Raw genomic sequence first — 27,179 nt, forward strand, 5'->3', positions numbered from 1 at the left:
AACAAAACAAAGAAAGTTTTGTTTTCTACAGCTAATTTCCTCCTCTGTGATATCCTAATAGAGTGAATTTAACTCATCCATCTCAGTTGGTTCAAAGCTTAAAGTTTTGCAGTATTTAGGACATGGCTGATAATTACTGACATGCTGGGTGCCAGTTCGTCTTGTTCGGTTATAAGGTTGTTTAAAAGGACACTCTCGTGTCCTGTGAGGCTTGTTTTTTTGCAGGCAAAAACTTGCATCTCATCTAGCCAGCATTACTGTTAGCTCATAACTTCCCAGTTCACCCTTCTTGCCTAAATATTGTTAAAAAAAATCAAAACAATGACAGACAAAATGCCGAACTTGTGGCTTCCACACAGACATCCGTGAAGTAATGGTTGACAGCACAGTGGCTACATTCATCTTTTATATACAGTTTACTCTTTTGATGAATGTACTGCAAGCTAAGACTTACCCGTCTGTGTGATGCTGACATTTATTTTGATAAGGTCACGTTAATATCTAAACAGCAACATTTAACAAACTAAGTAAAAACAGAAATTAATAAGGTGACATTTACAATGAAAACTGCCGAAAAAGATCCTAACTCAGTGGGCACTCACTTGCTTTTTTCACACTTTCATTTTGTGTTAAAACACTAAAGAAATCTTAATTTAACCAAGCTTAGATTATCTCAATATGTACAGCAGATACGTACCCGAACAGCAAAGTTGCATTTGCCCTTGCGTACAGCCTCCTCGTCAGCCTGCCACTGATGTGGTCTGCTGGCCTCTGGCACATACGTGGGCTTCTTCCTCCTCAGGCTCTGACGAAGCTTGTTCATCTCCGGGGTCACGTGCTCCCTGGTACTGCAGACATAGAAAGGGATGTAAGTTTACTGGCAGAGCACAGCACTGGAATTTTGGCACTGGAAGATATTCAACACAGGAAAACTGACAGCATCATCACAACCACCTGAGTCTCATTACCACACACCCAGAACAATAAAACAACAGAAACATTCATTTAATAGTAATTAAATAGTAAGGCTCATTAAAAGCTATTTAAATGCAGCAGTGCCAAACTGTAATTGAATGAAATGCCACTTGAAAGGAACTAGAGTCCTATATTTCATATGGTATTATGAGAGAAGTGGGAAGGATTTCATTGATTGGCTCAAGCTCATTAAGCTATAATCATCCCTAACAAGGCAGTCAGTACATCAGTGCCATAAACACTTTCCATCACAATGCTCCATTGATTCGCCATTCAGACACAGGCTGTACAAATCACACAGGTAGAACATTAATGAACACAAAGCATCGGGTACGCTTTCATCTCTCGAAGAAACATCAAGACTGCTGAGCGCATGCAATCAGCACACACAAACACACACAAAAACACACACATGCTGAACAATCCTCCCTCTGCTGCCTAATTAGACCATTCAGCCCACTGGCCTGTTTAGCGCGTGCTAATTTCCCAGCATAATGAAACATGATGCCATCAAAACATGACCTGCTTAAAAAAAAATAATTGCTGTTTTCATTCCTCCACACCCCCCTCCCAAACAGGAGATAAAAACACCTCTTTCCTCATTTCCATCCTTTGTCTTTACTGACACTAAATTAACTGCATCATCAGGTTCTTTGTTATCCAAGTCAAAAGTTTCAAATTGGACTCAACAATCAGTCTATTCTGAATTCTTTGTCCTCGATCTCTGAACAAACTAGTCCCTTTTCTCTACATAAGGCATTCTGGTGGAAGTGTGCTCTGATTAGAGACGCATGAGCAAGCCTTAGCTCTTATATCTGCAACATCAAACCAGCAAGGACACGAAACAAAAGACTTGCAGCAAAGTATTAAAAGATAAAAATATATAAGAAAATTTTATCTCTTCTTTTATTCTTCTATATCTCTTGGGTTAATGAGAGTAAAGAGTGAGCTTGTTTTATTTGCTTACCATCTGGCTGATCCATAAATCGACATCGCAGCTTTTACAGGGTAAGAAAGCACATTAATCTCACGCTGAAGACATACGACGTCCATATGTAAAGCTGTGATCTGGATACTGAAGGAAAGAACACTTCTCTCAGCTCTTCCACACACAGGTCAAATATATACTCAGTATATACTCAGACACGTCACTTCTCATAATCGCTGCTATGCTGATGGTAATGTTGCCAAAGACTGGTGTACCGGAAGTGTGTGTGCAATTAACCGTTCTTGTGCACCTCACACACTCACTGTGTAATGCAGAGTATTGAAATGCAACAGCTCAAGTGGCTTACTCATGCCTGGCATGTGAGACATGTGTCTTCTGCCAAGAGTGGATACGTGCACGCACGCGCGCGTGCACACACACACTCACACGCACACACAAGCCCCTCTGCAGCTCACCAAGCACACATGTCAAGGCTTGTGCCACTCATCTCTGGGCATATTGCCAACTGACTGGTACCTGGCAGGCCCCAGCACTGCTGCAGCAGGTGTGACCGGGTGTGCACGAAGAGGTTAAAGCAAAGTTGTACATGATGCCTCACAGGGGAGGTAGAAAAGGGCAGGGTGGGGGGGAAAGGAGGTACTGGATAGGGAACACAGGATACCCTGTAATTGCCCTCATATGGTCCAGGACAGCGGGGGAGGAGAAGTGGTGAGCAAATAGGACTGGCATCCGATGGCAAACCACAGGGGAGAGACACAAAAATGAAACAAAGTGTACTAAGTATACTGGGACAAATTACAAAAAAAAAAAAAAAACACTGGGAAGAAGGGAGGAATGAAGAGCTGAGGTGAGAAATTAGTGTCATAATACACCAAATTATCCTGTTCATCATTCATCATCTAATTCTAATAAAAGGAAAATGTGTAGGAGGAGAGCGGTTTGACAGTTTAACAGGTCAGCACAAGGGCAGAAAGAGTCTTACAGCAACAAGCCCGCAAAATTCAGAATTAAAAAAACAAGTCTGACAAACTATTTACATCCACTTTCACATTCTTTTGTCCAATCATCCATCCATTCCTAACTGATTATCCCACTCGGGGGGGGGGGGGGGGGGGGGGGGGGGCAGGAACCTATCCAATCTGTCATAGGGCCCATTTTGTTCTAGCAAAATTAAACTTCCCCTGATAAATTTTATTCAGTTATAGCACTTTATTATTGTTTCAACTTATTTGTGAACATGAAGCAGCAACCTCCAGGGAGACTGTACCAGAAGTTCTTTGGCAGACTACTGAAGGCCAAGTCTAAAAGCAAGTCTGTCCCCACAGATTTCCGTGCAAAAACACAGAACTTTACAGCAGAAATAAGGCCTGTTTGTAACAGTATCAATCTTCATACGCCTTAATAAGCCTGGGATTTTTAAAAATATAATTCAGCTGTATTAAGGCTTAAAGTTCTGCATGATTAAGGGTGTAGCTGCTTGGAGTGACAGATGCTCACACAGGTGGCTATAGCCACTACCTGCCTTGTAGGAGGTGTATTATGACACTAATCACTGGCAACCGCTTTGTAGTGTCTTTGGGCTGGTGTCAACTTTGCTTTGGGTTGTCAGTTTTGTGTCCATATGTAAATACTAAAAGAAAGACCGTATGTATCCTCATGAGGATAGGAATCTGTGTTGGCGTGTGAGACTGTAGCCTAAGGTTTATATTGTGAACTGATGATTATGTGACGGTGCATTTCAGGACATGTTATGGAGTAGCACAAAAGTAATGCAAGGAGTAGTGTAGTAAATTATTTTCTCTATGTACAAAGTAATGAGTGATGTGTAATACATTACTTCTTTTGAGTAACAACCCCAACACTGCCTACAAAGAGCAGCTTGTGCGTGTCATCCTGCTGGTTCGGTCACACTAGAGTAAAAATAGGAAAGCAAACTCCTTTGCGACTAGAAAAAAAAAAATCAGTGGTTGCCTGGGGATTGCACTGAATTTTTTCACATCTGGCAGAGATGAGCGCACAACACCCAATCTCAGGGTGACCACTTTTGATGATTGCACAGGTTGCCTGATGGGAGTGACTGCCATCACTGAGAGACAGGCAAAGGTTTGCAAATAAAAGCCATCTAATTTATAAATGCAGACAGACTGCCAACATGTTGCAGTCTGAATCAGTCTGTGCAGAGAAGCACAACTTGTCTTATGAGTGCAACTTGTCTGCAACTCGTCTCTTTACAAAAGGGGACTCAACTTAACTGGTTGCCAACTGGTTATATTCTAATTAAACTCCTGCATAAAACCAAGGTTGCTGAGCATCTATTTTATTTTGCAGTTAAATTGCTGTCCTGCAGCAACTACATCACCATATGTGGAGGAATTTCTGTCTCAGATCTATGAGGTTTTGGCTGAACTCTGAATCTAAGTAGATAATCTGAATTTCTGTATGCAGACTGCAACAGATTTAAACATTTCACATATCACAAGCAGATTTCCAAACAAATTGCCAACTTGTCTCCATTCAATCACAAACTGATAGTAAACTGATCAAACACTAACAGAAAGCACACAGATAGCAGACTAACTCCATGCTATTGCCATTTTATTGCAGCCTTGATGCACCAAAATCCCTTTGAAGGTGACAGCTGACTGCGAGTGGTTGCAGACCTGGTTTCCATTTTCAAAGCAACCATTTCAAAGAAAATGAGAGTGCAAATTCATTGCACACAATTGTAATAATTTTGGATGTTTTCTCTACTGTGACCATAGCGTTAACTAACCTGCTGCTGGCTGTAACGTCACATTTATTGGAAAGAAAATATTCATGGTGTCAATTCTGTCATCTAATTCAAAGCACCAAATGAACTGAGCCAAGCTACAATGAAAATACAGGTGAAAACAGGTTGATGGGCTTTCTCGTGATGTGCACTGCAGCATGAAATGAACAAAACTATCTGGCAGTAAACACTTAATGACAGAGAAACACATTAGGGTGGAGAAACTGCCAAACATTTAAAGTGTGAAGACCTTGCATAGCTGTGACCTAGCCCTGCACAACTAGAACCATCTGGAGTGAGGAGGGGGGGGGGGGGGGGGGGGGGGGGGGGGGGGGATGAGAGGCAGACAGAGGGGGTGGGTTGGCAAGCAACAAAATAAATCTATAAATCAATGGCACAAATTAAATCCCACTCCCTTCATGAACCCACGCAAAACTCGTAAGCACTTCAGTGTAGACTACACAAACAAGAGGCCTGGTTCCAAAAAAGCACATAGTTGTTCCCAGTTCAGTGTTTGAGTTTGAAGCCATCTGGAATATATTGTTGCAGAGATGGCAAGCAGGACAACTTACGGTCATATGATGTTATGTCGTAGAAATTTCTTCACCCAAAATGACCTCCCTCAATTGCTGCCTCCTACCCCGGTCCTCCCCGTTGCTCCTCCTCCACTGTTATTTACAGTGCAGATCTCCTCTTTATGCTGCTCTTGTCCAAAAGGGTGAGGAGACGGATGCAAAAATGGGCCTGAAGCTAAATGTCTGCAGTTCTGCCGATGTGAAAGTGAGGAAATAGGTTTCACAGGGCTGAATTCAGTGTGAAGAGCTAGCCTACGCATACAGACTAATAAAATGTGGTGAAAAGAATTTTTATCTTGCTCCAGCTTAAGTTGGTATTTTAACTGTCAGATGGTTGGGAGATTATTATTAACAGCATGTCTGTGTGTGTGTGTGTGCGTGTGTGTGTGTGTGGGGGAAGGGGGGGGGGGGGGGGGGGTTCCCATTATCAGTAATAACAGCACATTCCCAAGTATATGTATATTACAAATGTCTTCTATTTGTTCATGTCTTACCTCTCTATTAACAACATATGATGTGTGTTAGGACTGCATGTGTGTCCAGCTGCATTTTTTGCCTGCCAGATATAACTCTGATTGATTTCTTTGGCACAATGCCTCTCTTTCTCACACACACACACACACACACACACACACACACACACACACACACACACACACACACACACACACACACACACACACACACAACATCCCTCCCTGATCCAGATGTTCTGTGTTCAACAGCGGCCCAGAAATTTTGGAAAAATGGGACACACTCCTCCCTCACACATCTCCTTAACCAGATGCTCAAGAAAAACACAGCTCAAACAAGAAGGGGAGAGCAGTGATGTTACCACAAACACACACACTGAGTCACCGCCACATTACGGTATTACGGTATTACGGTAAACCATATGTGTCCAGAGCTGAAGAGAAACTAGGAATGGACAGAGAGAGGTGGAGCAAGTGTCCAGAAATGTGTGTGTGTGTGTGTGTGTGTGTGTGTGTGTGTGTGTGTGTGTGTGTGTGTGTGTGTGTGTGTGTGTGTGTGTGTGTGTGTGTGTGTGTGTGTTTATCTTTGTGAGTGCGGTCAGAGGGGATTGCCTTGGCTCAGTCATACGGAGCTGACCACTTTATATGGACACGCTGTACCTCTCTGTGTTTTGCCGTTTTGACTGTGCAACTAAGAAGTTGTTGTGTTTTGCTAAAGCTGTGAGTATGACTCACACCAACTTTAGAGTCATGGTGGAATGAGAAAGTATCAAAGGTCTGTATAACCGCAGCAACATGCAGAAGTTAAAGTATATTATACTCTGTAAAAATCTATGGTGGGTTAACAAATTAAGTATTATAACGTATACATTACTGGTCCTAAACTCAGTAATCACATTCCATTTACTAATTAAACAACCATGTCAATTGCATTACATGAGTTCTAAATTATCTGCATAATTGCTGGATGGAATATTTGGGGAACAACTGCCTGACCTCGTTTCAAGCAGGAGAAAATTTCAGAGCGGTCTGCAAGTTTCAAGGGGATGACATGCAGATTACCTAAGAGTTGTTAGTGAAATCACAAGTATGCGCCTACAAAGTGTAGCTTGTGTTTAGGACGGCACACTTAGGACAGAACACTCTGTGGTTGTCCAGTGATTACATCAAATTATTTCTCTGTCAGTGAAAGATTTGCAAGTATTTGGGGTGGCCAACTGGTTATCCAGAGGTTGAATGTGCAACAAGCTCAACCTCTGGGTGACCACTTTCAATCGGAAGTTGACTGCATGGGTCGCCTGGTGGGAGGCAACCCGTCTCCAAAAAAACTGTGGTCTAATTTGGACAGACTCCAATCACTCCAGTCAGACAGACTGCCAACATGTTGCAATCAATCCGACTCAGTCTGCACCGATGAGCACAACTCATCTGCAATGTGTCTCTGTGGAATAGAGCAGACAGCTTTTCTACGGTGAACCAAAAACATTAAATCAACCAAATTTCATGTAACTTAAAGCTGTAACAGAATTTAGTGAGCATATAGTCTCATTAATAGTTTCGCCTACTTGTGGTAACTTTATGATTATTACTGGTTAGTAAGCTAATAAAATCAACCAGTAACAAAGTAAAAAGTTTGGAAAACCCTTCCATCATTTTAGAAGTGCTGTAAGAAAATGCACAAACATTACCTTAATAAGTAATGATTGTAGAAATCAAGAAACACATTAGATGCAGGCACACACACACACACACACACATGCAGAAAAACTGACCCAGTTTGTGGTCCCTGCAGACTTCACACACTGACACTGACACTGTGTGACCCACATAGGGACACTGACTCACACTACATTACTATCATCCCCAACTCTGTCTCGCTTTGTCTCATACACCCTGAAAGTGACAGGTGGTGTGTGTGTGCATGATTGAAAAGTAAAAGGGTGTAACATAGTGGACATAAACCAGGGCACTTGTGTTTAGACTGAAGTCTGTCCCAGGACAGGATGCAGTGCCGTGGCTAAGCAGGAGTGTGTGTTTGCGAGAGAGAGAGATGGATGTGGAGAGTGTGTTCTGTGCTTCTCTAAGCCTTTGTTACTTCCTGGAAACATCTCTCTGGAGGAGTTTTTTGGACGGAGGCAAATAATCTCAAACTGTTTACTGCTTTGTAATTCTTTGAATTACTGTATTACTGCAATTCACGTATATAAAAGTACCATTCTCCATGCTAAACAGGGTGTTAATCTGCCTGTGCTGGCCACTCCCCCTGAAATTACTGCTAGATTCAATATTTCATTCTTACTGGAAACTACAACATGATATTAGCTTATTTGGGAAGTCCCTGATTCCTTGAAGCACCCAGTTATGACAATGTTTAATTTATTTACCTGAACTTGATATTTGGATGTGATTCATCGCTACATAAGTCTTGGATATGGTGGCCCACTGGCCATCTTAACCTCTGAACTAACACAAACAATGCTGTCTCCTCAAAAATCACACCACAACAATGATCATAACTAGAGCCCGACCAATTTAATCAACAGGCCGATATCATGAGCTGGTATTAGCTATTTGCTGATCTATCTGTGTCCTCATTGATAACAATAAATAAATTCAAAATAAATGAAAATGAAATGAACAATTTAAAAGTAAAGAACCATGTTAAGAATGTTGATGTTGCATAATTTGTACAACAGTAGGCACTGTGCAACTAGAAACACTACAAACACAAAAACTAGCTGATCCAAGCATAGCTGTGCAGAGAATAATCGAGTAAATAATTAAACAAAAGGGAAATCTGTATGTTTTGTGTGCCTCAAAGAAAAAAATATCAGACGATTATATATATATATATATATATATATATATATATATATATATATATATATATATATATATATATATCGGTATCAGTCTTTAAAATCTTCTATCGTTCAGGCTTTAACCATAAAACTGCTGAATGAATAACTCAACCTTAAACATTCACATTCCCACAAGTCTTTGCATTTCAAAAACCCAGCAAACTGCCTCTTCATGCTTGTTATTTAATGCCTTTACTCGATAACAGATAACAGCAGGACTTAATGCAGCACAATTTAGCAACAGCCTCAGACCGATTTCTAAATTTTTGTATATTATAGCATTCAGAGCCTAACCAGCCAGACAGCACTGGCAAACAACAGTCTAAACACGAGTGATTATAATGTGTCTCATCAATCTCATCATTTTTACTGATCATCTGTCACTATTTAACAGCCAGACAGCCAAAACGCAGAACAGAAACATTTGACAAATCAGAGCTGAAATACACTTGTAAATAATGAAATGTGCAAACTGAACTCATGCTGCCTCCTCTGAAGCAATATGAAACATTTACACTCTGAGGTGTAGTAGTTACAGTGAGCAAATCTGAAGCAGAGCCTCTCTAGCAACAGCAGATACAGATCAGTGGAGTGCTGTATACACTGTGGAGGCGGCTTTCCTGTAAGTGAGGAGGTTAAAATGCATCAAAAATGGTCCCTTCTGTCGATATAAGGAGTGTGTGCAGGCTGATGTACAGTGGCAGCTGAAGCAGAGCCATGTGTTAAACCATCAGCCTGGCACCCACTGTGACTATTGTCTCCATCTCTGTCGCCCTCTCACTGGTTCTCTCCTCCACACACACACACACACACACACACACACACACACACACACACACACACACACACACACACACACACACACACACACACGCCTCAGCTTGCTCCATAAACCAGGTCCAAGTTGTAAAAAGGAATCAGTGGGTCCATATATCTCTCAGCCATTGAAATTCAGGACCCATCCACAATCCATTGTAGTTTTTTATGCACTGCTTCTCATACTGTACTCCTGCTCAATACTGCTCATAACACCAAGTAATACAGTGTCCTTGAGTGATTTTCCTTTCTTTAAAATGCATTATTTATGAAGTCAATCCCCTTGCCTTTAGACCCCCCCCCCCCCCCCCCCCCCCCCCCCCGTGTATAACAACACTGTGAGCAGGGTTAATGATTTTACAAAATCTAACAAAGAAAAAGAAAACAGTGTCTAAAAGTGATTCTACCTCTATCTAAGTTCAGTGTCAGCAAATAATTCAATACCCAGCAGCATATGAGCTCTGATTAACTGGATTTATTTAGAGGTAATCGCAGGGTCAAGTCATTTTTCAGTACATTTGGCTCAAAAAGAAGACTGCAAATGTGGCAGAAATATGTGTATGTATCAGTACATCCTTTTGGATGTAAGTCTTTATTCCCTAAAGAGGCTGTATCAGCTCTAAACATCCAGTACTGCTTGGTCTATATTATGGCTGATTTTTTTTTTTTTTTATGTTATTTACACTGTATTTTGGAGAATCATTTCACCTCTGTTGCATCACTTTCTATACCAGATTAGTCATATTTTCAAACGACATCTAACACTTATCGCTACAGTAGTTTCGCTCTGTCCCACCTATCATGTTGGCCATATTGATTATGTTGTAATTGTCGCTGCAGTCTATAAGCCACGACTTTTCTGTGGAGAATAACTTAGATGAATTACATGAAGAGTAAGAGTGAGAGTGTGTATATGGGTGTGTTGTGGTGTGTTATAAAGTCGATACGCTTAACAGATGCCAATTGGATTGACTTTGACTGGTAGACACACAAACACGTCCTGTCCTTCCTCTGACCCGCTAATGCAACATGATCTTTCAGGGGGTTTCTGGGCAGTGTGAGACATTATAGAAAGCTGTTCCCAATATAATTATACACAGAGTGTGCACAAGTGTATGTGTAGGTATAATGTGTGGAAGAGAGACAGTAGGTGGTCATGGTGGCCTAATGAGATTGAATGACCCACTGTGACTCAAAGCAAAGTGGGAATTTAGGGCATGACTGCAGCAAAGGGCGAGTGGAGCATGACAAAGATGTTGTCATCGGGATGACGACTGCATGTAGTAGAATGAGGTGACTCAACCTGCTGATCCAGGATCATTTCTCTCACTCTTCTTTCATCAAAACTTTGAGTTACTGAAACAAATTTCTCACATTGACTCAATATGCCAGTGAATAAAGATCACACGTGCTTGTAGCCAGCAGAGATTGATAAACTGATCAACTTTGCAAACTGTCAGGTCAGTTTTTAAAGGTGCCCATACAGTAACTACCAATGACTAAATAAGTTTCTGCTTGCTGTAATCACTCCTGTTCATAGCAGCTATTAAAAAGACCCCTTTTTATTGTGACCTTAAAAACAGTAGCTACATATACGACGTGCAGACAGGTGCTGCAGCTGTAACAGATGAAAGTCAAACCAAGTCTGTAGGCTGTGATGGAATTTACAGTAAAATCTGTGGCCAAATATTTCACCTTTCACCATTGTTTTCTCCTCCAAATACATTAGTCTAACCCAGGTATTCATTATAACCTGCCTGATGGTCCACATGCTTGTGTTTCTTACAGTAGATTTCCTTTTACCAACGTTGCTTTTTTTATTTTAGTGACCTGGTAACATTTTACCAATGTTACCAGGTCACAGAGATGAATGTGTCAAGTATTTATAATGTTATAAATGCTTGACACATTCATCTCTGTGACCTGGTAACAGAGATGAATGTGTCAAGCATTTATTATGTCATTTTTACTAGTAGAAATTATGTGGGGAAAAAAAAGAATACGTTTGCCTTATAAATTAGACATCAATGACGTAGCAGCACGATCCATCACGATTCACAGGTTATTGCCCATAAAAACAACGAATGTGAGCCTGGCACTGGGTGAAGACCCATTAGATGATCATGGTGTGGAAGTTTCACTAAAATCTGACCAATACTCGAGGAGGAGGAGCGACTGTGGACGGACAGACGAACGCCATAGCAATAACTAATCAGTCCTTCAGCTAAAAAGCTAATCAACACTACAAAAAGTCCTCAAAAATAACGTCTGTTTCCTGTAATTCATCCTAAAATCAAAGTCCACTGTGAAGCAAGCTGATATAAGTTAATGACAACCTGCAGTCAAACAGTGAGCTCTAAGAGCGTATAAGCTGGCCAACCTAAACTGAAATGAAATCAACTATGAAGACAAATGGAAACAGCAAGCATCACTAAAGATTTCTAAGAAATGCATGTAACAGCACTGCCAAAATAATGGGAACACATTATTTAGAGTTATAGTAATAAAATTGCTGTATAACTTACATTTTAAAGTACAATTTAAATGTGATTGCTCTTAAGGGTAACGTCTGACCCCAGTTTCCCTACTCCACTTTATAATGCTCATACACACAAGCAAACACAGAAGCACACTTATAACATGTACACGTGCCATTTTTCTTCTGTTCCCAGCAGCTCGCTTACTCGAGTCAAGAATCTAATAAGCCTGAGATCAGATAAATTCAGTGGAAGAAAATGCAATCTCCCCTGAAAGGCAACAAATGTCATTTGCGCTATATTATAATGCACAAACAAAAGTAGGGGAAAAGATCAATGTCGAGAATGAGGAGGTCAGTCCAGCAAAGAGCTGGGAGTCTAAAAAAAAAAAAACATCGTGGAATTAAAATGATCTGCTCCCACTGCTTTCTGCAAACAGGACTGAACTGGGAAACTGCAAATTACATTATGTTACTTTTACAGAGGGAAGCCAGAGGTGCATGTGTGTGTGTGCGTGTCCGTTCAGGCATGCACATGCACATGCACCACCACCAGGCTATGCACACGCAGCTCCCACACCTATTATCCTCTTCCTCCAGGCTTATCACAAAGCTTTGTTACTGCCCCTCCTGCTTATGTTTCAATTCCCACCCACCCAAGTTAAGCTGGCAGAGGACTGTCCGTGTGTGTGTGTGTGTGTGTGTGTGTGTGTGTGTGTGTGTGTGTGTGTGTGTGTGTGTGTGTGTACTTCTGCAGGGCAACTTGCTTCCTCTCCCCTTTTTTTGTGACTGTACCCTTCTGTGTATACAAAAGTATACTTGAATGTTGTCATACCTGTGTGTTTGTGCATGTGCATGTGTGTGCGTGTGTCTGAATGGGTTCCAAGGCACAAAAGAGTGGCAGATTAACATAACAATATCCAAATCCCCTTCTGCCCTTGGAACAGCAGGCAAAGAAACCAGGCTAGCTTTACGTGCATTTGTTCCTGTCTGTGTGCTTGTATATGACCTTATATGAGTGCATCTTTGTGCGTCTCCATCTGTACCAAAAGCGTGGTCATGTTTGCACGCCTGGGGTGTGTCTGTAACAGTGACAGAAAAAGTGTGTGCGCGCGTTTGTGTGTACGTGTGTGAGTGTTTGCTAATCTAAACACAGCGCAGCCAGGCGTGAAGTGGAGCAGTCTAGTCGATATGCTCCAGTATCATATTGTCGTGTTGGGTTTCCACTTTGTATTCACTCCTATCAGTACAGACCAGAGCCACAGGTCAGCTTATCATTTGTACTACACTTGTGATGTGACGGCAAAGTGAGCGGCCCACTTTCATCTCTAGAGTCACAGATGAAACTTAAAAACCAAGGAAATTGTAGAATAACCGGCAGGTACTGTGGCCAGGAGACATTTCCTACCAGCTTCATGCTGCATATAAATTGGGAACTCGATGAACACATACTTCTATAGTACTTACACTCACTGTTTTGAGCGCATAAGTGTTTTCACACTATATGAAGTGTTCTGCAAGTGATGGTCAGTGATGTTGCCAGTGCTACCTCATTAGGTAAGAATGGGAGATTCTTGTAAGGTGTTGCAGGTAAAAAAAACATAGTGAATACACTGTTTACTGTCTTATTCACTTCAGAAGAGTTTAGTGTCAGTGGTCGTCAGAGGCTCTGCAAGTTGCAGATGTCCACAAGATGCAATATCTAGCACAGCAATCGCACTTAAACCCAGTAAGTGCTCAACTCTCCCATCCCTTTCAAAATTCACATACTATACAAGGTAGTGCATAGTGTTCATAGTGAAATGACAGATTTTGTGCACACAACTGGACTTTGGTAAAATATTAGCGAGCCAAAGAATTTTTGCAAGAACTGCTGCAGTAATGTCCCAGTGTCTTGACTGCTCCACCCTTGTGCTTGAATTGTGCAGAATATACGTCAGACTCTTGTGTCAGAGAAGAATGCCAAATGACCCGGTGTGGCTCTGGCTGCATTAACGCGCTCTGAACTCTCACAGTTAAATAAATGAACCTTATCGTCTCTTGGTTTTAAGATGATCGGTGTATAATAAACACTGCTGCAAATCGTGAAACATTCTTTGCATCTGTTCTTCTCTTTTAAACCTGTAACCCTCAATTTCTTTAACCTCAGTCTATTTTCATCTCCTGCTTCTTCCACAAGGAAAGAGAGGAAATGTATATTTTCTCCAAAATAAATCTACTTCACACCAGCTTCTTCCTCGCATCCACTCTCCACTCTTTTCTTTTTTGACTCCTTTCACACCCATCCTCTCATTATCACCCTCCTGTTGAGTCTGTCTGTCCCCATTTGTCCTCATTTCACTCATCACACAGGTCTCTGTCACCTGCAGTATTCTCACGCTTATGCCTCGTTCTATTCCTTTTTCAACACTCATGAGAGCTGGCCTCCTCAATTATCTAATCATGAGGACAGGGAGAGGAAGAGAGTGAGAAATTGAGAGGCACTGAATTTGGGAGGGAATTTAACACATACTTTGCTCTGGGCAAAGTATCTGTGGCAGGTGTCCATGTACAAACTTCTGAGCATGCTCAGATCTGTGCGCAGAACACAAAAAATACAAAAAATAAAAAATGTTGGGTGTTTGTATCAATTTAGCAGGTTTAATCTCTTCCATATGGGCATGAGGGCTAATGCATCTGCTAAGGCTATTAGCCGCTATGAGCCCTGTGGACGCAGGCTCGACTAGACCTATTATCAGTTTGGCAGTGACAGAAAATGCTACCCTAGCCAAATAATTCAACAACAACAACAAACCACAGCTATCCCTCCTGTGAAAAACCCACAGATCCTTCGTTGACCTCTACAGAGCTGGGTCAGGGTCAAACTGATGAACAGAAAATGAGGTGAGGCTGAGAAAAACAGCCCAAGGTGCTGATTGCTACAGTAACAGTTGACCCAGTTAGAATCAAAAATACACCCAGGTGCACAATCACACACACGTATGCAGGAAAACAATGTATGAAATGTATGCACAGATCCCCTGCAAAGCGAAGACGCATTTGTGTACGCTGGATGCCAGCAGTCGGTTCCTTCCTGAGGTTCAACCACATCCCCTACTCTGTATCTGACTCACCTGAGTTCAATGGCCTCCCCCATCTCGCCCCAGGAGCTCATCTCAGACGACAGCAAGTGACAGAAGATGCAGAGAGATGGCAAGCTGAGAGAAAGAAGTCCCTCAGACTGGCAACAACGGCAACAAGGAAAACATGAGAGGAGGAGAGGAGCTGGAGAGCATGTGATGATATTGCGCTTAGAGTGAGGGACAGAGAGGAGGCGAGTGTGCAGTGAGAGGGAGAGAGAGAGAGAGAGAGAGCGAGAACCACACCTCTTCTTAAGGGATTAACTTAGAAAAAAAAAAGCGCCAACAAATTCTCGCATAAGAGCGCCGTGGTGCACCCAAACATAATCAAACTACCCACGACCCACGGTGTGGATGAGCGTCTGGCATACAGACACGCACAAACAAATGCAGTACGCACACATGCATGCTCACAGCTGCTCTAAAAATAAAGACAAATCAATGTTTGACGCTCCAAATCCTGAGAGTGAGGAAAGAAGAGAGTGGGAGGATAGAAAGAGAGAGAGAGGGGGGGGGGGGGGGGGGGGGGGGGGGGCGGGAATGAGAAAAAGGAAAAGGGAGGGGTGATTAAGAGAGACATGGCGGGTGGTGACACAGTTTTCTTTGCTCTCCATCTGCTGTGGGCGCACTGGTCAAGAGTGCACTGGGGGAGAGGCCGAGAACTGTTGTTAAAGCCTGGGGACAGGCACTGAAGCTGGATCTGGAGAGCACAGGGCTGGAGCTGGAGGATGTGTTTTGACGTGAGCACTGGAACCCGGCCTGATAGTATGTTTCCACAAGGGTGTTATTGGACATGTGCTTTTCCAGAGCTGGATGCTGAAGGGCAGGCCACAGATGTACAACAGGCAGGGCACCCAGCAGACGATCAGGGATAGCATCAGCTCCCTTTGCAAAATGATGAAACACACACAGCCCAACACACATTCACTGGCAAAGCTGAAGAAACATATGGCTCATCAGAGAACATTTTCTTCCCTGAACGTTGTTGAAGATGGCGTGTTAAAGTTTGAACTGCTCTGTACTGTGATTCATTTTAGAGTTAGTTACAGTTCTTTCACTTTCAAGAGGTTTGTGGGTCATGTGAAGCCCTGGGTATATACTGTAAAGGTCAACTTTACATAAAACTGTGCATCAGATTTAGAGCAGTTAGATGCAGTAAAGTGCTATTATATAGACACCTATTTTGATTGGTAAGGGTTAGTGAGTGGGGGTGAAAATGTGCACATTTTCACAATCCAGCAAGAGAAGAAAGGTTGCCAATAACTGGCTAAGTGTTCAAAGCTAACTCACAAACTAGATGCTTCATCAGCTTTGTATTGCTTTATTATGTAGTTAGTCTCAGGATGAAGGATCAAAATTAATGCACAGAAATTGTGTTTTCATTTCACACGACAGACTGTTTATATAAAAGAAATACACACTGCATACTTTCCGGTGGCCAGCAAGGCGCAAATCCTCATGATAAAATAAAAGATTAGAAACAAGTCTATGGGAAAATAACCATACTTCACAGATTTAATCCTTTAGTAAACATCTTTAGTAAATAAACTTTAATATATAGTAAATATTCCATACATTATTCTTCTACTATCAGCTACTATCAAAGAAACTCAACTACTGACAGTTTGGTCGGTGATTCAGGTGCTGCTGGAACTTGTAGTCTAGATCAGAGATGACGAGTATGCCAGAAGTCTGGCATTAATTTCTTTCTAACCCAAAGTTTTTTTGATGACTCAAGCAACATTATCAAAGTTAATCCAATTTCTTCTCCATCTCCAGCCACTTATCTCTAAATGTAAACAGACTCTAATGCGTGAAACTGGTGGAGTTCCTCTTTAACAAAGGACAGATGTTAAAGGTCGGACCAGGTTAGGATTGTGATGAACATGTTTGCCAATTCAGTGCAGTCTGGCAAAAAAAAGAAAAAAAAAGAAAAGCTGAACGCAATGCAACATCAGCAAGCCAGTCAAATATCTGTGGCAGCCCTACCTTCAGTCCCCTCTACCTTCAATGCCACATTTCAACTGTTTACCACACAATGGTTTCTATGAGGGATCACGTTACTTATGTTGCAATAACTTTCCAAAGCAGTAAATCCCCAATCATAATTCTAAAACGCTGCGCAGAGTTTTGGCAGCTGATAAACTCTCAAACTCATGAATCTTTATCTCAAACTAAATGCCTGGGATATTATCTGTTAATCACATTTTATCTGAAGCAACACACGCCTAACAAAGCAGTTCTTCGCATTTTTGTACCAGGGCTGTTTTCCATATGCATGTCTACTAAGACTGGGGATAAAGACGAGTGGGAGAGTTAGGTTGAGCATCATATACTAAAGGAAGATGGTTGTTGGGTCTGTGGGAAACAAATGCAGTACTGCATAGAAACTGAGGAGCAGCTAAGAGTAAGCTGTTTCCACAGTTGAGGTACTAACACTGATGTAGGCATGACCTTGAGACTGGAAGTTTTTTTTTTAGTAGAGCTTGAGGATAATAAGACTCTTGGACTTAAATCGATATTTGGAGAGGGGAGGCTGTTGGCTGTTTAAGGTCAGGTGACATTAGTGGGTTCAGAAGAATATAGATGATGCTAAAAGCACATTTTCTTCCCTTATTTATGTTTTGGTCTAACATACATTTATGGTGCACAACCCCCAAACACAGTGAACATAATTTAAATCCACTGGGGGTCATCAAGTCATGCAAGACTGTTGGAGAAGTCTTTGCATAATGTTGTGTAATCTGAATGTAAATTTTGTCCCTTTGTGCCCTGAAGGACTTGATAGTCACAGATAATTTGCTTCCTCTAAGCCACTTGGATAAGTTTATATTCTTGCAGCCTGTAGCCTATACCCAAAAAATTATCAGCAGTATAGCACAGTTTCCACATGAATGTGTGTCAGGAATCATGAATCTGATCACAAGGATTTGAGACGCCTTCTAATATCAGGCGAGGTGTGACTTGCAACTGGATCCAGACTTTTTAAGCCTTTGTTTTAGGCGGTAGTTGGAACCTAGCCTGGGGCTAGTGTAGTGTTGCGTGTCCCTCTATCCCTCTCTTCTCACACATTCCCAGGCTTCCATGATGCCAGTTCATCCTCTAAGCTGTTTACCCTCCAACACCCAGAGCCAGAGATCAACGAAAGATGAGACTGAGAGGGATCAAAACGCTCCGCTTGCACTCTGGCTTTGCACGTGTCTGTTTCTGATACCGCACTCTGGGCATTTATGGCTAGCAACTGGAAGCAATCAACACCATCGCCATCCACTCTGTATCTAACATTACAAATTCAGAGCTTGTCCACATAGGCTTTACTTGGGCAGGCCCCACAAGTATATTTAGCAACTCGTTTTAATTCTTTTTTAGTTTTGTTTCTTTATTCATCTGAAAGAACAATGACATCCAGTCTTTTTACCAGTGGATAAAGCCTTTGTATTTGAGGCTTGCAGGTCAGATCGCTGCAGTGGCAGCATCAATATCATTCACCTCCTCGACCAGAAATGATCTAATTCTACAGTCAGATGTGCTCCAACTCCATTATCTTGGACTGCTGTTTTCTTCTGCTCTGGATATCAGCTTGATGCTGTAGAACCGGTCTAACTAGAACCTGCAGAAGGTGGAGAAGTGGTTCATATGCAGCTACGGATGAGATTACTGAGGCTGCAGAGCAGAACAAGTTGTAATCCAACACAGAACGACTGGAGTTGATCTGTGAGAGTTACAGATGATCATGTAGTTCTGTTATTTACTTGTAACAAAGTACTCAGCTACCCTTGAGCTCTACGGATGGAGGTACTGTCATCCTACAAGAGACAAAGGGACCACTTCCATCAGGACAACAGAGCCAAGAGCTCAAGGGTTCGGGCTTTCCTTTAATTTGTCAGCCACTTTTATAATACACATAACATAATATATATATATTCATATCACTGTTGTTGTGTGCTGTCCAATTATATGAACAACCTGTACTCTGATGCTTTGGCAGCATCCATTGCACAAAACATCCCCAAACAATAAATCCACTTTGAACTGAAAACAATTGTATTGAAATGCTGACAGGCCTAACAACACTGTGATTCTGATGTACTTAAATGCTCCCATGGGTAAACATGTCTTACTGTTCTTTCATTAGGCAAGACCACAAACAAATCTGTACATATGCTATGCAGCTGAAACAAAGATCTGTAAAGCACCCTAAACAATCTCATCTAATCCACTGATCTCACTCAACACAAGCAGCACGAAACACATGCACATAACCGCAGCTTTACCTGCTGTCTTTATTTTAAGTCATATTTTAGGCTAATAAAAAATAATATTAAAAAAAAAAAACTGCCTTTAAACAAAGATAACAAAGGTTATAAGGAGACTAAAAATCTCATCTCACTAAATCTTTTTCAAAACTGTTTGCATTAATGTGGCTTAACCTGAAACAGGCCGATGCTTGACTTTCTTATTATAATACAGTCCAAATTCAGCATGTTATTTTTGTAAGATATGGTGTTTGCTATTGTTAAAAGGTGCACAGCAACAATTGTGACATTTAGAAGAAGAGACAAAATACCACAGGCAATGATTTTGTTTATCTAAACTGTCATATTAAATCCTGCTCCGGCAGTTATTTGATGACAAAAACAGACGTGGCTACACCTGTGAGACACCCTCTCATGGTTCAGGTTAAAGGTGATGCAATGGCAGTTAACAAGAGCAATAGCAGTTAACACCCATTGCTTTGTTTAATTTTGATCCTGTTCCCATAATTTTCTCTGTATAATATAGACCATTATCTTGATCACCATTAATGTGCTGTCCTCCTCTCATTTCTTTTTCATTCCTTCAGGAGTGAGATGCAGCCATAGAGAGAAGAGGAGGGTGAGAAAGAAAAGGATCTAAAAATATGAGGAGATGAAGACAAAGCCACAGAAGACAAAGGATAGAGAAAGGTACAGTACGTAATATATCTATAATGCTGTCTGTATCATAGCTACTCTATAGGTGTGCGTGTGTGTGCGTGCGTGTGTGTGTGTGTATTCATGTGTCTCAGTGTGTATACAGTGCCTTGTGAAAGTATTCGGCCCCCTTGAACTTTTATACCTTTTGCCACATTTCAGGCTTCAAATATAAAGATATAAAATTTTAATTTTTTGTGAAGAATCAACAACAAGTGGGACACAGTCGTGAAGTGGAATGAAATGTATTGGATGTGTCAAATTTTTTTAACAAATAAAAAACTGAAAAGTGGGGCGTGCAATATTATTCGGCCCCTTTACTTTCAGTGCAGCAAACTCACTCCAGAAGTTCAGTGAGGATCTCTGAATGATCCAATGTTGTCCCAAATGACTGATGATGATAAATAGAATCCACCTGTGTGTAATCAAGTCTCTGTATAAATGCACCTGCTCTGTGATAGTCTCAGGGTTCTGCGCAGAGAGCATCATGAAGACCAACGAACACACCAGGCAGGTCTGAGATACTGTTGTGGAGAAGTTTAAAGCCGGATTTGGATACAAAAAGATTTCCCAAGCTTTAAACATCTCAAGGAGCACTGTGCAAGCAATCATATTGAAATGGAAGGAGTATCAGACCACTGCAAATCTACCAAGACCCGGCCGTCCCTCTAAACTTTCATCTCAAACAAGGAGAAGACTGATCAGAGATGCAGCCAAGACGCCCGTGATCACTCTGGATGAACTGCAGAGATCTACAGCTGAAGTGGGAGAGTCTGTCCATAGGACAACAATCAGTCGTACACTGCACAAATCTGGCCTTTATGGAAGAGTGGCAAGAAGTAAGCCATTTCTCAAAGATATCCATAAAAAGTTGTTTAAAGTTTGCGACAAGCCACCTGGGAGACCCACCAAACATGTGGAAGAAGCTGCTCTGGTCAGATGAAACCAAAATAGAACTGTCTGGCCACAATGCAAAACAATATGTTTGGCGTAAAAGCAACATAGCTCATCACCCTGAACACACCATCCCCACTGTCAAACATGGTGGTGGCAGCATCATGGTTTGGGCCTGCTTTTTGTCAGCAGGGACAGGGAAGATGGTCAAAATTGATGGGAAGATGGATGGGGCCAAATACAGGACCATTCTGGAAGAAAACCCGTTGGAGTCTGCAAGAGACCTGAGACTGGGACGGAGATTTATCTTCCAACAAGACAATGATCCAAAACATAAAGCCAAATCTACAATGGAATGGTTCACAAATAAACGTATCCAGATGTTGGAATGGCCGAGTCAAAGTCCAGACCTGAATCCAATTGAGAATCTGTGGAAAGAGCTGAAGACTGCTGTTCACAAACACTCTCCATCCAACCTCACTGAGCTCGAGCTGTTTTGCAAGGAAGAATGGGCAAGAATTTAGTCTCTCGATGTGCAAAACTGATAGAGACATACCCCAAGTGACTTGCAGCTGTAATTGCAGCAAAAGGTGGCGCTACAAAGTATTAACGCAAGGGGGCCGAATAATATTGCACGCCCCACTTTTCAGTTTTTTATTAAAAAGTTTGACACATCCAATAAATTTCATTCTACTTCACGATTGTGTCCCACTTGTTGTTGATTCTTCACAAAAAATTAAAATTTTATATCTTTATGTTTGAAGCCTGAAATGTGGCAAAAGGTTGAAAAGTTCAAGGGGGCCGAATACTTTCGCAAGGCACTGTATCTGTCTGCTGGGCAGACACTAACTAGCATAAGCCTATTATAACTGCTGTGTAGTTATGAAACAAGATGAGCTCACCAGCCAGGTGGGTAACACACACACACACACACACACACACACACACACACACACACACACACTTCCTTGTCAAAATAAGTAAGCCCTCTGGCACATGTTTTCCCCCAGAAACATGATCATAATGTGTGTGTGTCTGCAAAGATGTTAAATTTAAGACTGTGTGGTTTTACAGTCGTCAGGCGTTAGTGGTCCCATAATAGTCTGTTATTTTAACTGACACTGGCTGAATGTAAATTAGGCTCCTTCTGTCACATTCACATAACCACAACTAACAATCGGTCGGGTTACAAATACTCAATTATCTAACTCTTTGTTCAAATAAGCAATCTTCCAGTGTTACAGGGATCTCAGGCACAGACCTAAATACAGTAACTATATACACTTACTGGTATCTGACACTCAAATCAAGTGTGATTAGTGTGCAAGCCATTCATTTCCCTTGAAGCTGTTTTATATTTTAGTGTGAGTCACTACACTGACATGAAATTGGGTCAATCTGAACTCACAATGTCAGGATTCCGTCTTTGTTCCACCAGGGAAGCTGCTTTTTCCACACACTCGTGCAGTACTAATACTGATAATATCCACGATCACACAATCAATAAACAATCTTTCTTTACAGTGTGTAAGCCAGTGGTTCTCAAACTGTGGGGCTGTCCCCACAAAGGACACAGAGCCAGTGCCAATAAGGTGAAACCTAAGATCTCAATCAGACTTGTCAGTGACCCCCTGGCAACCTCCAGTCGCAAGGGAAAAATGTGTACTTACTGACCAATCGGCATGTGGTTGCTGGAGGTTACTGCCTGTTGCTAGGTGAAATTGGTCGCAAAGGAGATGCTGCACCAAAACTCTCCTTTGTGACTGCTTTCGTCGCTAGCAGATTGTCACAGTCAACCATAGTTTGCATGGAGGGCGTCACCTTGTCTGCAAACACAGGCCACTTACTCTCCAAGCTGCAACTTGAAAAAGAACAACTGGAAACGGAGAATGTTCGCCTTCAGAGTAAAAACTGTACCTTTACCGCTGAAACCAACACATTTCAAACGGCCCAGCTGTTTCTTTGAAGGTGAATGTTCTCCATTTCTGGTACGTGTCACACTTTTTACAGTTTCACTACAAGTAGGCGAGTAGTTTGTGAGTGTTTGCAGCCCAGTCTGCATCTTCCACGCAAATTACTGGTGACACCAGGAACCTGCTAGCGGCTGAAGCAATCATAATGAAGTTTACAGTGCAGCACCAGTGTCATGGTCTGAGTGGAAGGGGTTTTACCAATAGATTTCACAGCGACTGCCAGCAACTGCACACAAACTGTTCGGGGAATACGCATTTTTCCCTAGCGACTGGAGAGTGCCAAGGGATCATTGATCGGTCACTAGGCCTGTGGGAAAATAAATGCTTATGCTATTGCACCGAGGTTTATTTAAGTAAAATTCAACTTGGATCCATCTTTATTATTTGTAACTGATGAAAAAATTGTCGGGTGTTGGTCGGGAACTTCTTTCAGCGTCTGATGTGAAGTATGTCAGAAAACATTTGAGAATCGCTGGTCTAAGCCAAGTGGAGGACATTAAAATCTAACCACTTTTCATGATATCATTTCCTTTTAGCATACCACATGCTTCAGGTATGCACCCTAAAGTGTTTGCATTAGTGTGCAGGCACGTGGCCGCAAAACATATAAAGATTTGTCTGTAATTCAGCAGTTAAATAAAAAGAAAAGTTGTGAACCCTGTACATGATTGATTTTTGGCCACTTTGGGGAGGGAGTGCATCAAGCTTTATATACATATCTTACTATGTCTTCACCTCATGAAGCTGTCATTGTAAACGTGGCACATCTTGCATATACACAGCAGAGTCATGTTTTTGGGCACAGGATGAATGAATGATTAGCTCTTAGCTCTCCAATAATCATGGGGAGAAATATCTGTATACTTTGATCAGCCACAGGATTAAAACAGCGACATATAAAAAAGAATAACACTGCTCATCTCAGTGCAATACTATCTTCTGTTGGAAAACCTTCAGTCCTGGCAACACCCACCTAAACACTGTTGCAGAACAAGCATGCCCCCCAATGGCAGTAGCACTCCCCAACAGCAGCCGTCTCCCCCAGCAGGACAGAGTGCCACAGGAGCACAATAAAGTCCCCATGGTAGGGGTGTGCAATTAATCTAATTCTAATTCCAATAAATTAAGGAGGTTAACTTGAAGGCATTAAAACTAAAAACGCCAACTTCATGATTTCATGAAAGAGATTGCTGTCATAAGTGCAGCTTTCATATAACATACTGCTACCTTCTACCATGTATTCAGTATTGAATGTCAGCTTTTCAACGGTGTTCTTTAAAGAAACAGATGGGTGATCTTTAAGTGGGTCCACTCTCCATGCTACATCTGTCAATTTGAACCACTTCAGCTCATCATTATGTTATTTCACCACCTCAGTGACTTCGGCTTAAGCAAACACAAGCTATCCAATTACAGAGTGAAAAGAAATCCTAATACATTTCGATTTCAGCTCTGTCAAAGAATCCACCAAAGCCTCGTTTTTTCATCCTGTCAAAATCTGTAATACTGCACTCAGATGGACAGGCTGTCCAACAGTGACGCTTGACAGCCAAATCCAGTGCCTTATCCTGACAGGCTGCTTAAATCAATTGTTACCTACGGTCAATACTGCTTTCTTTTTCTTCTTTCTCTCCTCTCGCCCCAACCTTCATCCATCTTTTCTCCCCTCAGTGACTCTCCATCATCATACGTCTCCATTATCCCCGACTTATCTTTCTCTACAGACCAACGCAAAGCCTGTAGTTACAGACAAAGCCTCATTGACCAACTGTAAAATGATGGAGGAGTGTGTGAGCATGCCTTCAAGTGGCTTTAGACACACATACACACAAGGCTGGTGTATGTTAACTGATCAGGCCTGGGGCTAGGATAGATGATCAATAACTTTCTGTAGCCTACTGTGTGTGTATTTGTACATGTGCGCACAGGTCAGGTGTTCAGGGCTGACTACATGGCATTACCTCTCTCCCTATTCCTAATCAACATGACACCCAAAATCTGTCACGCTACAGTAGACACACATACATGCAAGGACCACGTGAAAACCTCGCTGCTGCATGGCAACCAATTCCCATGGCAACCAATGGTATGGGGGTTTTTTCTGTGGGCTGGAAGAACGAGAGGAGAATGAGGGGAAGCGCGCGGGGGGGGGGGGGGTGACAGATACTTGGGAAAAAAAACTCTGGAAAAGAATAAAAATAGAAAGAGGGAGGAAGTGGAGAAGCAGCATGAATACACACAGACACACAATTTGACTGTTCTGATGAGGGCGAGGACAGCCAGAAACAGACAGTGACAACATTGTGGGTGAAAGGAGACCTCCCTCCTGGCTGATCACAACAAGCTCTTCCTAGTGGGGAGCCGTGGGGAGCTGTGGGGTGGGGGTGGGAGAGAGGAATCGAAAAAAAAACACTGAAATTAAAAATTTAAGAAAACATCATTTCTTTTATTTAATGCTTCAGCTTGCAAATTACAGTGTAGATGCTTTATGCATACAGGGCATTAATATATATACTGGGTAGTCAGAGTGCACATGGGGAGCATATTTACAACTTTATAACTGCACTAAAAAAAAAAAAGGTTCATGTCCCAGTACCCTGTGTAAGCGCCACATAGATGCACTGTAATAGCATTGCAATAACATTTTCAATCCTTCGCCCTGTTGTAAGTGCACTGAAAAGCCTTCAGCCTCTATCTTTGCTCACACTCCCTTTAAGTGGATTGTAATTAAGGCAGTGATTATGTGACCACTTCACTTTACAGCCTTCTAAACTAAAAAAAGAGCCATCTCCCATTTTCAGCTCCTCATGTCCTGCAAAAGAACATGTAGCTGCTGTACAATTAATTCAAATAAAAGTCAGCTTGTTATAGCTATTTATATTGATAAAGAAATGCCCTTGCATCAATAGACAGTCTGTAATTTATCAATAAGAGCGCCAAAGTTAGAAAGCTTTCACTTTGTTACAACCCAAAGTTGCTGTTTCTAAGAACATGTGAATTTCAGCTACCATCAAGTTTTTACCCATTTATTATGCAGCCTATAGTTTTTTTTTTCAGTAATTTACCTACACATTACCACCAATGCCAGTACTGACTTTAGTACATGTTACTGTTATTTGCAGGCTATTATTTGAACATCCATGGATATGATTTAAAGTAAAAGCCATGGTGCAGAGGAGAGGAGTGCAGATGTTTCTTTGCCTGTGTAACAGCACCCCTGCTGGATGGAAGGAGTATCACTGTTATGTAGACCAGTTTCCTCCTTTTGCGTGTGTGTGTGTGTGTGTGTGTGTGTGTGTGTGTGTGTGTGTGTGCGCGCGCGTGTGTGTGTCATTCCCCAGGCAGCCTTCTCTGACCTCTCACCTCTGACCTCCTGTCCAGACAGGAAGTTTTTTTTTTTTTAAATTTGCTGATACATAGGATGCATATATGAATACGCGCACCGAATGCTAAACACAAGCTGCCCAATACGAACATCGAGTGAACTCGAGTTTCTTCACAATTCATGTGTTGACTGTCACGCAATGCATCCATGCATAATGCATGTTTTTTGCATGTAAAGCAACAACATACAAGGCCTAAAATGTAAAAATCAATATGGCTTTTAAGGCTTTTAACATCTGCCCCATCACTCTCCTGCTGCCTGTCTGACAGACCTCTGTCTGTCTTTGCATTCCTAAACAGGAAGCATTTGAAGGATGTGCTAATATAACAGGCAGCTTTAAAAATACAGCTCCATAATTATAGCTGTTTGCTCTGATTTGTTTTTGGGAGTTTTTTTTTGCTTCAAATCTCCTTTGAAAAAAGTTAGTTTGCATATCATAGTTATATATTTTAAATGCTGTTTGTATCTTTAAATACATATTACAAAAGGCCTGAGGCTTTATCTCTATATAGATGCATGTATTATCAAGCTGTCTCTTTATCCATCTGTCTGTCAGTTTATTTCCCTGTGTGACATCAACCATCTGTCTGCCTGCCCTCAAATCTGTCCTCAGAGAGCAAGACGCGACAGCCTGTTCTGGGCCACGAGGAAATAGTCATGTCCTTTTCTCTTAGGCAACATCGTAGCAATCCTCCTTACAGCAACATCTGGTGACACAGAAACTTACTACACAGGGGGAAAAAAAGAAAACATCTCAGAGGCAAAACTGTTTCCATTTACAGTAAAAAAAAAAAATAAAAAAACAAAAATCAAAAACTGGGACATGAGAAGAAATTACAGTCGGGCTGTGTTATCGTTGTGGCTGCCTTTTACAGCGGTTTTGGAGTTTTGGTTTCTGGAGAAGCGAGACAGAATGACCTTCACAGGGCTGGTCATGTCTTATCGACCGGCACTAAAAGCC

General features: G+C 41.7%; 1 protein-coding gene across 3 annotated transcripts in view; it reads right to left on the reverse strand.

Moving 5' to 3' along the window:
* Positions 1-27,179, reverse strand: part of numbl (NUMB like endocytic adaptor protein) — a 68,931-nt gene that overhangs the window by 20,350 nt on the left and 21,402 nt on the right. Inside the window, exons 1-2 of one of the 3 annotated variants that reach the window (XM_030744350.1) lie at positions 15,009-15,185; positions 698-848 (exon numbers count right to left, since the gene is read on the reverse strand). In XM_030744350.1, coding sequence (XP_030600210.1) covers positions 698-848; positions 15,009-15,049 — 192 coding nt within the window. In that variant the 5' untranslated portion in view covers positions 15,050-15,185. Of the gene's footprint in view, positions 1-697; positions 849-1,942; positions 2,045-15,008; positions 15,186-27,179 lie in introns of those variants that run through there. The other 2 variants (XM_030744349.1, XM_030744351.1) reach the window with 2 other exon arrangements.

The sequence above is a fragment of the Archocentrus centrarchus genome, chromosome 13, assembly GCF_007364275.1.
Source record: "Archocentrus centrarchus isolate MPI-CPG fArcCen1 chromosome 13, fArcCen1, whole genome shotgun sequence".
NCBI lineage: Eukaryota > Metazoa > Chordata > Actinopteri > Cichliformes > Cichlidae > Archocentrus > Archocentrus centrarchus.